Source organism: Bos javanicus, chromosome 3 (assembly GCF_032452875.1).
Source record: "Bos javanicus breed banteng chromosome 3, ARS-OSU_banteng_1.0, whole genome shotgun sequence".
In the NCBI taxonomy this organism is placed as follows: Eukaryota; Metazoa; Chordata; class Mammalia; order Artiodactyla; family Bovidae; genus Bos; species Bos javanicus.
The window spans coordinates 113,408,026-113,422,385 of record NC_083870.1 but is presented as its reverse complement, the minus strand read 5'-3'; the positions used below and the strand labels follow the sequence as shown (position 1 = coordinate 113,422,385).

At 62.1% G+C, this 14,360-nt stretch overlaps 1 protein-coding gene across 4 annotated transcripts in view; it reads right to left on the bottom strand.

Annotated features, from left to right (window-relative positions):
* The window catches only part of DGKD (diacylglycerol kinase delta), a 109,154-nt gene that overhangs the window by 12,083 nt on the left and 82,711 nt on the right, over positions 1-14,360 (bottom strand). For 3 of the 4 annotated variants that reach the window (XM_061412664.1, XM_061412667.1, XM_061412666.1), the window contains 14 exons: positions 12,187-12,326; positions 11,289-11,373; positions 10,215-10,309; positions 10,040-10,139; positions 9,674-9,953; positions 8,398-8,544; positions 7,652-7,780; positions 6,332-6,431; positions 4,947-5,057; positions 3,339-3,435; positions 3,098-3,205; positions 2,032-2,145; positions 1,046-1,180; positions 663-814 (listed from right to left, as the gene is read on the bottom strand). In XM_061412664.1, coding sequence (XP_061268648.1) covers positions 663-814; positions 1,046-1,180; positions 2,032-2,145; positions 3,098-3,205; positions 3,339-3,435; positions 4,947-5,057; positions 6,332-6,431; positions 7,652-7,780; positions 8,398-8,544; positions 9,674-9,953; positions 10,040-10,139; positions 10,215-10,309; positions 11,289-11,373; positions 12,187-12,326 — 1,793 coding nt within the window. The remainder of the gene's footprint in view (positions 1-662; positions 815-1,045; positions 1,181-2,031; positions 2,146-3,097; positions 3,206-3,338; positions 3,436-4,946; positions 5,058-6,331; positions 6,432-7,651; positions 7,781-8,397; positions 8,545-9,673; positions 9,954-10,039; positions 10,140-10,214; positions 10,310-11,288; positions 11,374-12,186; positions 12,327-14,360) is intronic. The other variant, XM_061412665.1, reaches the window with a different exon arrangement.

Sequence of the window (14,360 nt, the reverse complement as noted above, 5' to 3'; positions counted from 1 at the left end):
AGTAGGAAACAGAGGAGAAAGCCAGGAAGGGACCAGAGAGGCCCGTGGTGGGGAGCGCCAGGCCTGCACGCGGCCTCAGGAAGGGGGCGGGGAGGTGAACAGGGTCCAAAGACAGAGCCGAGGCGGCCGGGGGCTCCGGGGATGTGGCAGCTGTGGGCACAGGCCACCAGGCCACTGAGACCGTGCCAAGGGGCGGGGGCTGGGCACGGCAGGGGCCGGGCAGCGGGCAGAGCAGTGACTGCCATGCGGGAAGGTCCACAGTGGCTCTGGGGGCTGAGAGGAGAGGAAGCACCTTTGGCTGCCTTTTTTTTTTTTTTTTAATTTACATGGTTTGCTTCCTAACCGCACACCTGCTCTTCGGCGTGAAGTGAAGGAGGCAGTAAGTGCACTGTTCTTAGGAATCCAGGACGGCTTTACAGTCCAGGTAGCTGGCCCTGAAAATGCCTGTGGGCTTGAGGCTTCCATGTCCTTAAGCCCCAAGTAACGTCTACAAGACCATCAGTGACAACCGCAAAGTGCAGGGTGAGCAGAACCTGGCTGGCCAGGCTCCGTGACGGAGGAGACGGCACGGAATATACGGGAGGAGTGTCTCGATGCCCGCGGCCCCACGTGGACCTGGGGCCTCGCTGGGGGAGCTGACCGCGGAAGGAGGGGGCACCCACCTGTGGATAAGGGCACCTGCCGCCTGCCCAAACTGGTCCATCTGGGTGGCCTCCTCCTCGGACAGGATCTCCGGGTGCAGGGAGAAGGATGGGGCCCGGGGCAGCTCGCACTTCTGCTTGTCCTCCCAGGACTTGAGGGTGTTCTCGAAGGCCTAGGACACAGGACCAGGGTTACATACCCTGCCTCGAGCGCACGTCCAACAGCCAACGCTGCTGGACACTCGTGGAAATCCCAGATGGGGAGGCAGACGCCTGTTTGCTCTGGGGGAGAGGGCACGGTCCTAGGAACCCCAGCCCCACTCACTTAATCTGGGGGAGAACTACGTCAATTCCTGGAACCGAGCGCTCAGGCACCAGGTACCCCAGGATGGGGGCCATCTTACCCGGTCCCTGGTGAGGGTCTGCGCGCGGTTCTTGTGAACGATGCGGATGTACCCCGGGGGCTGGACCCAGGCCTCGCCGTCCACCTGCACAGGCACGCCCTCGTCGCCCAGGATGGAGATCTTCACCGTGCGACACTGCGAACACCACCGCCCGCTGGAGCACCTCGCTGACCTCCGGGGCTTCCGGGCTCAGGGCACCCCCGCCTGGGCTCAGCTCCTGGAGCTCCAGCCCCACCCCACCCCACCGCCCCACACCCGGGGCACCCTGCATCCCTGACCGCTGCCCTGTGGGGAACTCAGTGCTCAGATGCCAGCACTGGGCCTTGGGCGGGATCTCGTGACCACCAAGAGCTGCTGGGTCCCTGGGCACACGGGGACACACCCGAGACAGGGCCAGCTCCCACCAAGGGCTCCTCTTCTCAACAGTGTGTGTTGCCGAAAGATTAAAACCGTGACATCCACACAGTCCACAGTGAGGACAGAAGGGACTAGGGCTCAGGGCAGCATGAGCACCCATCTCTGTGCATGGCCCTCCCCACCACTCAGACAGACAGACCCTTCCCAGCCTGTCACCAGAACCTCCCAAGGGGGACCCACCCCGTCTCTCCCGAGCCGGGCCTCAGAGCAGCCTGTGAGGACACACGCTAGGCCTCGCTCCTGGACTCAAGCTGTGGCTCCTGAGAGCCACAGGGCCGGGCTGCAGGCAGCCAGGCCCACCTCGGCTCACCCCACCACAGCAGGAGGAGCCCCCACAGAGGGCCAGGGGGGCATTCCGGGGAGCAAGCCAGCCCTGGTTTGAAGAACATTTTTCAGAGGTCAAACACGGCAGACAAGGATGGGCTCTGGACCGGGAGGCGGCCGGGTGGCCCACTGTCCGGGGCTCTGCACCCAGATGCCCACCTGTCTCGGGAGCATGGGTCTGGGCCAGGCCTGCCTCTCCCCACCAGCACCCAGGCCCCTACCGCCTCCAGGACTGCAGCCAGTACCTGGGCGATCCGATGATGCTGCAGCTTTATGACCCGGGAGACAGCCATCTGCATGCTACCAAACACTGCGACCACCTCCAAGATCTTGTCGTCAAACGATGGGGCTGTGAAGGTCTGCAAGGGCTGGCGTCAGAGCTGACCTCTGCTCCTGGCCTGAAGACCCCCCTGCCCCCATCCCACACACACACACACACACACACACACACAGCCGCCTTTCTCTGGGGACTGCTGCACTAAAAGCCAGACAGGCCCACGACAGGGAGCCGCTGCGGAGACGCTGAGGGTCTCCACTCCAGACCTGGAAAGGCAGAGGCCCGGATCAAGTGCTAAAAGCCAGCCAGGCTCACAACAGGGAGCCGCTGGGGGGACACTGCGGAGGGGCTTCCACTCCAGACCCAGAAGGCAGCAGCCTGGATCGCATGGCAGGCCTGCCTGCCCCTCACACACGCGGGGCCTCGGGCACGTGTGTGTGCCCGGGGCTGACACGGGTCCGTCCCTCCAGGGTCTGCGAGGGCTGTGACCTCGGGCAGCGCGCTGACAAGCGGGACCAGCACGGGCCATGAGGGCAGTCTACGTTAGCCGCCCCATCAGCTGCTCTGCACTAAGGGAGGGCCCCAGTCAATACCCGTCCGTGCCCCCGCAGCGTAAATTCCAAACTCCTCCCTGGCTCCTCAGACCTCTCTACGCTCCACCCAGGGTGCACGCCATTGGAGAACGTGCCCCCTCCCTGACACCAACCTGACCTGTCCAACCCCAAGATACCTTCAGGCCTCTGTGCAGATGTCCCCTCCCCCTGGACACCTTTCCAGATGACCCCCAGGGCAGGTCTGACCCAGACTCCAGGTCACACCTGTGACCACACCTACCCTACTGGAGCAGGGGGGCTGTCTCACTCTCCACCGCACCCCTGCGGCCAGCACGAGGGCGCTGCCCCGTCCAGCCCCCAGCCTGCCCACAGAGCACCCCCAGAGCGGGAGGCTCTGCCTCAGCTCCCGGAGGGGCCACCTCTCTGGCCACTCAGTCCTCACCCGCCCAACCCCGCGCCACCCGGCACCCCCGTACATACATCATCCTCCTTGGTGCCCCCCCAGAAGTTGGTCCCTCCGGCATAGCTGGGGATGTTGAGGACTGCGATTCCCTGCAGACTGGGGAGGGGGATGGGGCGCCCATCGCACTGTGCGGGGGGACGCGGGAGAGGAGAGGAGGAGAGAGAGAGGCGGCGTCAGGCGGGGCGTCCTCCCGGGCACCCACCGCAGGCCGCGGGGCCCCGCTGCTCAGGAGCAGGGCTGGGGGTTCCGCCCGCTCACCTCCAGTAGGACCTTCTGCTCCAGGTTCTTGTAGGTTCTGTGCAGCAGCTCTCTCGTGCCCAGGACTCCGTACCACATCATGTTCTTGGTTCGACTCCTGGGGAGGAGAGCACACGGCCGGCTGGCAGTCACCTTCTCACAGCCGATCACACCAGGCACACGTGCCCAGCAGCGACAGTGCGAGGAGGAGGGACGTGCCTGTGACACATCCGTGTGAGACAAGTGAGAGAGACATCCACTGACATGAAATTCTACTTTTCGAAACTAATGCTCCCAAGAAGTAAGCCTATCCTGAAAGGTAAGACATCACAGAGCCTCACAAAAAACGTGCAAATTAATTACTTTTTCCAGCTATAAAATTATGTTTGTTGTTCAGTCGCTCAGTCATGTCTGACTCTGTGACCCCACAGACTGCAGCACGCCAGGCTTCCCTGTCCTTCACCATCTCCCGGAGTTTGCACACACTCATGTCCATTGAGTCGGTGATGCCATCAGACCATCTCATCCTCTGTCGTCCCCTTCTCCTCCTGCCTTCAGTCTTTCCCAGCAGCAGGGTCTTTCCCAATGAGTCAAACTTGGGAAGTGCAGGAAAGCACAGAAGTGCACTTGTAATTCCCGTGCGTCAGCGCTGATGAGAAACGCTCCAGCGGGTCTTCTCAGTCCTTCCCAGGAACCTGACTTACAGCTGAAACAGCGGAAACCTGCACTTCACCCCACGTGGAGGGCGCCACCCCGGGTCCCGAGCACGCATGACTGCATCGGGGCTCCTCCCACCAGCGGCCGCTGACTCAATGCCTCTGATGGGTCACCTCCTGCCCACACTCCCGGGCTCTGTAACGCGCCCGGCTGTGGCCCTTGGTAAAGCACCCCTTTGCCAACCTTCCCCTACTTCTTCAAGCTAGATTTGTAGAAATGGCATCTTCTCAGTAGGTCATCTCAAAGGTGCAAACTCAGGCAAGGTTATGTCAAGATTCCAAGTTTCTAAAAAAACCATCTTCCACGAGGCCTCGCTCCTTCACCTACTTCGTTCTGCTAGATGACACGCATTCCAACAGTGCCTCTCAGCTGCCTGCACTGACGAGGGCCTGGTCACGCGATGGGGCTCTGTTACGCACTGGTGGTGCGGGCGCCCCGGGGACGCCTGAGCCTTTTTCCGACACTTGAGCCCCAGGGCTCCCAGGGTTTCGAGTTCTCATGACTGGTTCTGTTTTTCCTCTGCATCGATGGCTATTCTCCCCCAAACTCCACATCAGCTCCTCTAATGGTCCCCCACCAGCTGATGGCCACCGTGGGGAAGGAGACACCAATCGCCCTCCTCCCTCAGTTGGGGGGAGCAAGCACATAGTGATTTAGGGGGAGAGCCTGAGCACCCCTCAGGGCTGCCCCTGCTCAAGAGCCCGAGAGGTGGGCGAGCCCTGACCCCTCCTGCAGGCGACCCGCGACTGCCCGCTGCTGTGGCCACTATACACGGACACGCCTGCTTTCCAGCGAGGCGCTCAGGCTCTGGATCTGGGCTCTGCCTAAGTGCTCCACGCTCCAGAAGAAACCCCACGGCCAGAGGGGGAACCAGAGCCCACGTCAGGACAGGCGTGCTCGGGCCGCACCCACCTGCACTTCTCCGGGTGCTCGTCACGCTTGTTGTTGAAGTCCAGGGAGATCTTCGCGTCCAGGCCGATGCCAAAGTAATTGTTCATGACACACTTCTCCGTGTAATACTCTCTGCAAAGGGGGGTTCGGGCCCATTAGAACAGCCCTGCGGAACAGCCTCTGAGGACAAAACTTAGCTTTTGGAAGGGAGGGAACAGTGTGACCAAGACGCAATTCACATACCGTAAAATCTACCCATTTAAAAGGCCCAACCCAATAATGACTTCCATGTACTCAGAGAGTCACTACAATCAACATCAGAACAGCTCGTCCCCCAAAACGAAGCCCGCACCCGTGAGCCAGGGCCCCAGCGGCACTGACGGCGTTCTGCCCTGTGGTGCTGCAGGTCTGGGCGGCTCCCAGGAACAGACTGACACGCGCAGCCCTCTGCATCTGTCCCCGTCACCGAGCGCGCCTACACGCCGCAGACACTGGGCTCGTCCAGTGCAGCACCTCAGCCGGCAACAGCCCGACAGTGAGCCCCAAGGGACACGCTCCATCCGTCCATCTGCTGCCCACTGTCAGACGTCTGGGCCATTCCACTTTTGAGCCCTGACTTGTGAACACACGTACCCACGCTTCGGTGTGGCCGTGTTTCTGTTTTGTTTTTCCTGGGAGTCACCCCAGGAAGGGACCCGCCGGGCCACGTGGAAACTCTGGGTTTGGAGGCCATGCCTGCCTCTCCTGACAGCAGCCGCCCAGACACACGTGTGGGCACCTTTCCATCCCCTGCCACCAGCCCTGGCTGCCCAGAACCTGCTATCAGCTGGCTGAAAGGGAAACCTAGGGCCTTCAAAAGGCCACGTGTCCCACAATGGCTTCTATACACACAAGGACAAGCTGCACGAAAGCCCGAGCTGCCTTTAGACGCTGGGCAGAGGACAGGGCACGCAGCGGGCAGAGTCCAAACCCAGGACAGCATCTCCCGGGGAGAGCGAGGAGGGGCGTCCAGCCTGGGACCTGTGCTCACGGGGGAGCGGCGGACCCACAAGGAAGGCAACGTGATGCGGTCAGGAGGTGGTGCCCACGTGGGGCCGCCCAGGACCCCAGAGAGGACAACCAAGAACACGGCACAGCCCGTCTTGGTCTCTGAACCTGCCGAAGCCTCAGCACGCCAGCACGTTCGGAAGCCAGAGATGCGTGAGCACGGCCACCGCCATCCCAGAAGTTCCAGCCACCCTCAGCCCTGCAGCCTCACCCTTTCTGGGTTTTCCTTAATGGCCGACAGCAGCTGGAAAAGGTCAACCAGTCAACTGCTCATGAATTTCTCAAGTTATTTCCCAGTCAGACTTCTACGTACCAGTACTGAGCTAACAACAGGCTCGCTTGGTTTACCCCATACTCACAGGTTTTCTGGTTCAGAGTTAAAGGGATCGGCATTAATTAGCAATCGGCTGATGACTGAGCCTCCAGGCAGCGTACCAGACATCCCGGCGCGAACATCTGCTGGGGAGAGAACGGGAGCAGACCGCACTGGCTGGGGGCCCTGGATTCAAGAGGGTGATGATCACGTGTTCTTCGGAGAGCATTATCATAATGAGGTGCTTCTAAAACACCGCGTAAAGATGTCCAAACTTCGACAATTAACAGTCTCAGGTCAAAAACCACTCTCCTAAACCCACACTGGCAGAACAAAAACAAACACTGGATGGTAACCTCTGACCCGTTAGAACAGAGTTTATAAAGACAGCTGTCACTAAAGCCAAGCAACTCCACCAAAGTGATCTCCGCTGCAACTAACCTTAGGGTTGGGCCAGTCACTCAACTTTTAAGGCTAAATCCATGAGGAAAAGTTGCACATCAAAGAGCCTCCAGGTGACCGGAGGCCCTGGATACCTGCCCCAATCTTCTCAAGTTTATGTCATGAACAGTAAAGCTCCGACGGAGCCCTGCTTTTGGACATTCTGCCGGACCATGCTGTCCAGTAACATCTTTGCTGCTTATCAGCCAAATCTGTCTCATCCTCTTCTCCCCAGAACTTCTAAAATTTTCTTTCTATGCAGCTGAGTCACCTAAAAACTGCCAAACCACTTACATGAGCAGCGTGTGCTCAGCCTGGCGCAGGAGGCCCAGAAAGCTACCGGAAGCGAGTTATGGGAGTCCTCTCAACGCTTTCAACCCCTCGGATCACTCCTCCGTACTGAGAACACTCTGTTCTCCCTCCTGGAGCAGCAGCAGCAGGAGCTGCCCCAACATGATGACACGATTCTGGGCTCAATGCAGGCAGGGGCGGCCCGACCCTCCTGGCGGCCAGCTGTGGGTCAAGCTGGGAACAACGGGGTGACCACTGGCTCTCCACCACCTGCTGCCGGCCCTCCCTTTTCACTCAGCCCAGCTCCTATTTATCTCTCAGCACCCAGCTCAGGCATCACCTCAACGACCTCTGTCTGGGACCCCAGACCTGGGAGCCGTCTGCCCGGTGTAACATGCCAGGGCACTGTTCACAGAGCCACAACAGAAGCCTGAGCTCCGCCTGTCCTGCCCACAGACCTGTGAACTGCTGGAGTGCAGGGGCCTGGTCTCGCTGAGCCCTCAGACCCATGCCAGGCAGAGTGACAGCTGCTGGCAGGCTAGCACCTGGCCTGCGCCCCCCCTCCCCCCACCCCCCAGACACGCAGCCCTCTGTGGGGGGCTGGGGAGCCTGGCCAGCCCGGGGGAACACTCACTCGGGAACAAGATCTTCGTGTTCAGCGCTGGCAGGCCATCTCGGCTTCCTGACTGTGGAGGCAGAGACGCAGAACCGCCTGGTGACAAGCTCCCTTTGCTTATCAGCTTCTCGCAGGGTGACTTGGACACTGTCAGACAGGACAGAAGACAGGCCACTGAGCTTCCAGCAGGCTTTGTCAGGGAGGGGGCCCGCAGACAGGCCAAGGCAGTGAGCAGTGGCCACACGCAGCGGTCAGCCAAGGGGAGAGGCCGCAGGGCTCGGACGCCTCCCAGACATGGGCCCCAGTGGGGGCAGAGGGGCCGGCCCCAACCACGGTCAGGCCGGGTCTGGGCCTGGGCAGAGGGCAGTTCCGCACGGGAATGGCGGTGAGGAAACTCTGGGGCAGGCTCTCCCGGCGGCTCATAAGGCTGTGCACTGGGGAACCACTGAGGCGGGGCTGTTCCACGGCCGCTAAGGGTCCCCAGAGGGCAGTCTGTGTGGCCAGCTGTGCCTAGAGGCCCCAAGCCCTCGGTTAGGACCCGCTTGGCCAGGCGTGCAGGGAGGTTCGGAGGGAAGCACGGGCCCCAGCAGCAAGGCCCCTCCCGACCCAGGGTCCTGCTGGGCCTGCAGCAGGTAAACCACACACATCAGGTGGTTCACCAAACAGGTGGCGAGTTCGAGACTCTTCACACATCCACATGGCCATAGCAACCACGAGAGAGTCCCTCACGCTTCCAAGCATCCCAAAATAAGAGGGCCCTGTACCTCTGCGGAGGCTCCGGCCCTTGGAGGCGCTGTGGCCCTCGCCATGGCCTGCTCTGTCATCCGACTTCAGGTCCTTCTTCTCCGACTCGGAGAGGCTGAGGATGAAGCCCTCCTGCTCCTGGGTTTGGGCGTTCTGCTCGTCCACAGCTGCGCAAGGCAAGGTGGCAGCTGAGCATGTGGAGGCTGACCCGCAACTGCCGCCAGGCAGCACACGGACCGGCCTCGCCACCCTCACCCTCGTCTCGGCCGAAGGCTCAGGCCCGAAGCTCCGACCCGACCCTCTGTCTCCCCGGCCCTGGCACATGGGGGCACCCGGGCACTCGTGCCAACAGGCTGGGGAGGCGGGCCAAGGCTGAAAGAGACGGGAGCGGGGGAGAGAGTGACACGTGAAGGTCTGCACAGCCTGGAGGGGCTGGGAGGAGGGAGCCGTGCCCACACCGGAGCAGGGAGCGAGGTCATGACCTCACTAGTCTCACCGCAAGGAGCAGGTTGATCTGCTCAGTGAGATGGGTCTAACGAGAGCGGAAAAGGTGCGAGATACGTTTCCAAGGGTGATGAGAGACAAACAAGAGGACAGGGAAAAACTCGCTGAGAGGGACCTCAGGGTCGGGGTGAGGTTTACAGGTCAAGGTGGTTTTACAGCCTTCTCTTTGAAGCTTAGCAAACAGAGTCAGAGAAAAGGAGCGAGGCACCGTGTGAGCCTCTGATCCTGGGCAGGTGTGTCTGTCCCGGCAGCAGCCGGTCGCAGGCAGTCAGCAGCGCAGCCTGGACACCAGGGCCTACCACCCGTCCAGGCCCCAGGGCCCTCACCCCTGAGGCCCACGCCTGCCTCAGAAACCAAGACACACGTGCGCCCCTGCCTTTCTGACCACCGCCCCGGCTCACCCGGCCTCCAACCCCGTCCCAGCCTCTCCTTCCATCCCACGGCCTCATCCGCCACCTCTGGCCTGGGCCCCTTCCCTCCTGGACACAGACCCCCAGCCCTGGGGACAGCCCCCCTCTCACTGGACAAAGCCGAGATCTGGAGAGCGACCACAGGTGAGGCCCTCACAGGGAGCCCTGTGACACCAGGCAGTGCAGAGGGCCTTCCACCAGCCAGGGGTGCCCCCAAGGCGCCGGCATTCACTCAGGGTCTCTCCATCGGGCACAGGCCCCAAGGAAGGGGTGCTGGCCCACGTCAGGCGGTCCAGAGTGGCTCTGGCCTGCGTGGCGGGCCCCCGTCTCTCACCAAGAGTGCCCAGCCCCGCCCCCCAGGCCGGGGCCTGCGCCCGGCTACCTTTCTCTGTGTGCTCTATGATCTGGCGGATGGCCTTCTTCAGGCTGTTGGCCCTCAGCATGAGCTGCTCGCGAGGCCGGAATATCTGGGGCCGGGTGGGGCAGGCTGAGCCCACAGCGTGGGCCCCCGTGGAGCCGGAGCCACAGCTGCCGCCCGCCCCGTCCCCATCCTCCGCCTCCTCGGCGATGGTGGGGGGCGGCGTGGGCAGGGAGGACGAGGCCTGCGACTCGTCGTCCAGGGTCTTGAGCAGGGAGTCCAGCTTCTCCTTGAGGACAGAGCACTGGGCGGGGAACGGAGGCAGGAGTGGAGGCGTGCCACCCTGCCCCGATGCCCAACGCCCCCCGCCCCCAGGGGCCCGGGACCCACCTTCTTGGCCATGACTTCCGACTCTTCCGAGCTCTCAGTGGTCTTCTCATAAGCCTTCCCCACCCGTGCCACAAAGTCCTTCACAGTCTCACAGAGCACTCTGCGGGAGGAGACAGAGGCTTCAGAGGGTCCGTTCCGCTGGGACCCCGAGCGCCCCAGGCCACCAGGCACTCACTTGGCCGACGAGATCACCACGGAGTGCTGGTCGGAGGTCAGGATCTTGGAGAGGTGGGCTGCAACCGAGTCTTCATAGAAGAGGATCTGCTGCACCTGCAGTTGGCCCGGGGGGCAGGCGGGCGGCCGTCACTCTCAGGCCATGAGGGCTGTCCCTGCCCGCGGCCCGGCCCGCCTCCCTTCATACACAGCTGACAGATCTCACAGCTGCGTCTAGCCGTGGACCAAGGATCCTAACAGACTGCTCCGGGCTGCGCTCCTGCACCCGGCTCCTCCCGAGCGGCACGGGGCTGTGGCCAAGGCTCACCATGTTTCTGTCAAGTGGGACCCTGGCCCAGGCCCCCGTCATCCCTCAATGTCCATCACCCTCCTCACCGCCCACACCTGCCTGCAGAAGCGGGGGCTCTCCCCCTGTGTGTCAAGCCCTTTACTATCAGCCGGAGGGTCAATCTTTAGGCTTTGCCCACGTACGCGCCTGCTCTTAACTGTACGTTCTCTGCTCACAGGATAGGTCCCAGCAGCCCAGGCAGGTGTGGCCGGGAGACCAGGGTTGGCCTCCCCTGACCCTCAGGGCGGGCAGATGGCCCCTGGCACAGCCCCTCTGCCTGCTCGGCCAGGGGCTCGCCTGGAGGCCTGAGCACAGCTGTGCACCTGAGCTGCCCAGTCTCAGCAGAGTCTGGGCCCTGAGGGAAACTCTAACTCCTGAAACCCACCACAAAGTGAAAGAAGAGCTCAGCATCGAACTAGCACAGACCGACTGGGAGGGCGGGACACGGAGGAGGGGCCCAAGCGGGAGCCTGGGTGGGCGGAGTGTGGGCGGCAGGGCGCAGCCTTGAACTGAGAGGGCAGGAAGCCCTAGGAGACCATCATCGTCACCAAGGACCCCAAACCTGGGGAAGACCCCAGAAGCCCCAGATGACTCCGAGTCCTATGGGGCAGCGTCCATGGGACCCGGCCTCACCTCAGGGGGCCCTGAGCCGGCAAGGGGCTAACCTGGAGCAGGGCATTTCTGGCGGGGGCCGGGGGGGCAGGGGAGGCAAAGCAGGGAGGGGCCAGGGCGAGCGCATGGCGATACCTCGGAGCCCTCGCTCAGGTCTTCAGTGACGGTGGAGGAGGAGACGGGCCGGGGTAGTTTGGTCTCGTAGGCCATGACGCTCCACCTGCACACACACAGGGGCTTAGCCAGTTGGCTCCGGCCCCAGGCGGGCCCCAGGCCTCCCCACCTCCCCATCTCACGGCCAGCAGTGGGGACGAGATCCTCTGACAACTTTAACTGTGTCTGTCAGCCTGTATTAAGCACCCCCGGGCCCTGAGCTGGCTCCTCACTTAGCTGAGAACAAATGCCACAACCCGCTGGGCGGGTGTCCCCTCTGCACAGCTGAGCCGCTTGGCTGGCAGCCGGCTCGGCGCTCTGGGCGTTTCACCCTCCGGAGGCGAGGGGGCAGGAACAGCAGAGGCGGCCAAGCGCGTTCAAGACCACGCCTGCTCACGGCAGTGCGGGACCCTCTGAGCGAACGGGGCATCTCCGCAAGTCCCACGGGCTGTGGTCTGGGGGTTCACACAGGAGCTCAGAGCAGCTTGCTTGGGAAGGATGCTCAAGTATTTCTAAACACGTGGAGGGCAGTAACCCCAAACTCTGATGCTTCTGGGAACACGGGACTGCTCGACTCTGTGACCAGGAGAATGGGTAACAGACGAGGCTGCGGTGGCCGCAGGGGACAGGGCCGCCTCCCGCTCTGAGGGGCACAGGACCCAGGCCTGGCTGGTGAGACCTGGCCACCCGAGGGCACAGACCCAACCCCTTCTGCTCGTCAGCGCTTCCCTAGTCTGATCACCGGATAAAACCCATCGGAAGAAAGAAGTCCTGCTCAGAGAGGTGAAATTTTTTTTTTAACAAGTAACTGCAGAAGGCCTGCGGTTTCCCAGGGCCCCGGCTGAGCACAGCGGGCTGAGGGGCCACGCGGCACACTCACCTGTCCAGCATCTTGGTGCTGGCTCTCTCCAGCTTCTCCAGGATCTGCGGGAGCTGGGTGTCATCGTCGCAGGCCGAGCCCCAGCCCAGCACGCGAGCCAGGTCATTCCCCGTGCCGAGCGGCAGCACCCCGAGCTGGCACTGAGACAGGGTGGGGGGCACGGCGTCAGCAGGCCGCGTCCAGAGAGCGTGTGAGGGCTGAGCTCAGACAGCGGCAGCCAGGGGTCTCCCCAGCCTGACGGACGCTCCTCCCCCCACCCGCCGACACATCTGACCGTCAGCCCTCTGTCACCTCCCACCTTCACAGCGATGACCACAGTCCCGCCCCGAGTGGCGATATCTGAGCCCCCAAGAATCGGGCTGTGACCCCTCGCCTGCTCCCTACCCACGACAGCACGTCCCCAGCGCCAAGCTCACCTCTGCCCCTGATAGCACCTGCCACAGCTGTAAGTCCCGTCCAGACAGGCACCAGGACGTCCACTGTGACCCTCAAACCACCACCTCCTCCATTCAGCCCACACCCCCTCGCCTGCCACTCCCCAGGGACCAACCCCACCCCGCTCAGGCCCTGCCAGCCACCTGGATTTCCCACCCAGAGCCTCCTGCACAATCCCCCCTCACCAACTCAGGGCTCAGGAAGTTCCCGAGACACAGGCTGCCCAACAGCCTTCAACTGCCAAGCACAACATGTGTGTGGGGAGGGTTGCCAGTCCTCCCTACGCGCGACACAGCCCGAGGTCACCTGCCCCAGCCACGAGGGAGGCCCTATACCCTGCCAGGGACAGCACGCTGGCCAAAGCAGGTGAGGCCAAGGATGCCCAGCCCTGGGCAGACAGGGCCAGAGCCGGCTTCGGGAGCCTCAAAGGAAAGGGCAGGCAGCACAGTGACAGCCCAGCAGAGCCCAGGTCCAGGGGTCTGGGAGCAGAGACCACCCCCCTCCCTGTCAAACCAGAGCTCCAAAGAGGGGGCAGCAAGGAGAGAGGAAGTCAGAGACGCAGAGGAGGAAGAAGGCGCCCAGCTGGGGCTGCTGAGTCACACCACGAGTCTGGACCGTAACCGAACCCTGGAGCAGAGCAGCCCAAGTGAAGGTCTCAGGGCTGTGGGGGGGGGGCAGTGGGGCAGACCTGAGAGGCTCAGGTACGGCCTGAGTAGAGCTGCCCGAGGGAAGGCTCCCAAAAGCAGTGGACAGATGGCGCCGGGGGCCAGGACAACACTGCAGCAGCACACACGGCTGTGCTGGATGCTCCGGGGCAACAGGAGAACCAGAGACAACGAGGGAGGGTTCAAGACCCCTGTCGGATCTCCGGCTCGGATGGCAGGCAGGTGAATGTTCAGACTCCAAGGAAAGGGTTCGAAGGGGGCAGGCAGGGCTGGGAATGCCAGCTTTGAGGCACCAGAGGCAGCCAAGGAGGGCCGGGGCAGCCGGGGATGTGGCCCTGGGGCTCAGCTAAGAGTCACTGGCTTTTGCAGGTGCTGAGCATGTGGAGAACCAGGTGGGGCCTGGTATCTGGAGCAGGGACTGGACGGGCGGCCAAAAGGCAAGGAGCACCGAGGGGTTCCGGGGTGACCTGACGGTCAAGGGCCACAGAGAAGCCAAAGAAGACGAACGTGCTCCGAACACAGCCGAATGCATGAGAAACTACCTTCCTGACTTGTGATAGTAAAGCTCAGTTACGATTCTGAAAGGGAAGGAACCTTAAAATTGGACCTAAGCGTACTGCTCGAACGTCACCAGCAGGGGGCAGTACTCGCTCTCCTAAGCAGTGGGCCTCCCTCTTGCTGAGCAGACTCGGACACCAGCCCTCCATCCCCTCTCTAACATTCCCGGAAATAAACACGGGGCAAAAGCTCCAGCCCACTTACAAAGACCACCAACTCAGCAAAGGACAAGTGACAACCGAGGGAAAACGCGGCCAACCAGGAGTTCACATCCCCAGTAATCCTCAGAAATCAGTTTTTTAAAAGGCAAATAAATACCCCAACAGAAAACTACTGTAGGTTAAAAAAATGAGGTGATTCATTTCAAAACTCATAATTAACTGAGGATATGTTTTCCTTCACCAGTATGAAGAAATAACAGTGAAACATACCGTTTTTTTAGTCTACTAAGTTGGGACAAGAGCTGTTAGATGTACGGTGCCAGCACGTGGCAAGGTTTACGAGCGACAGGTACCT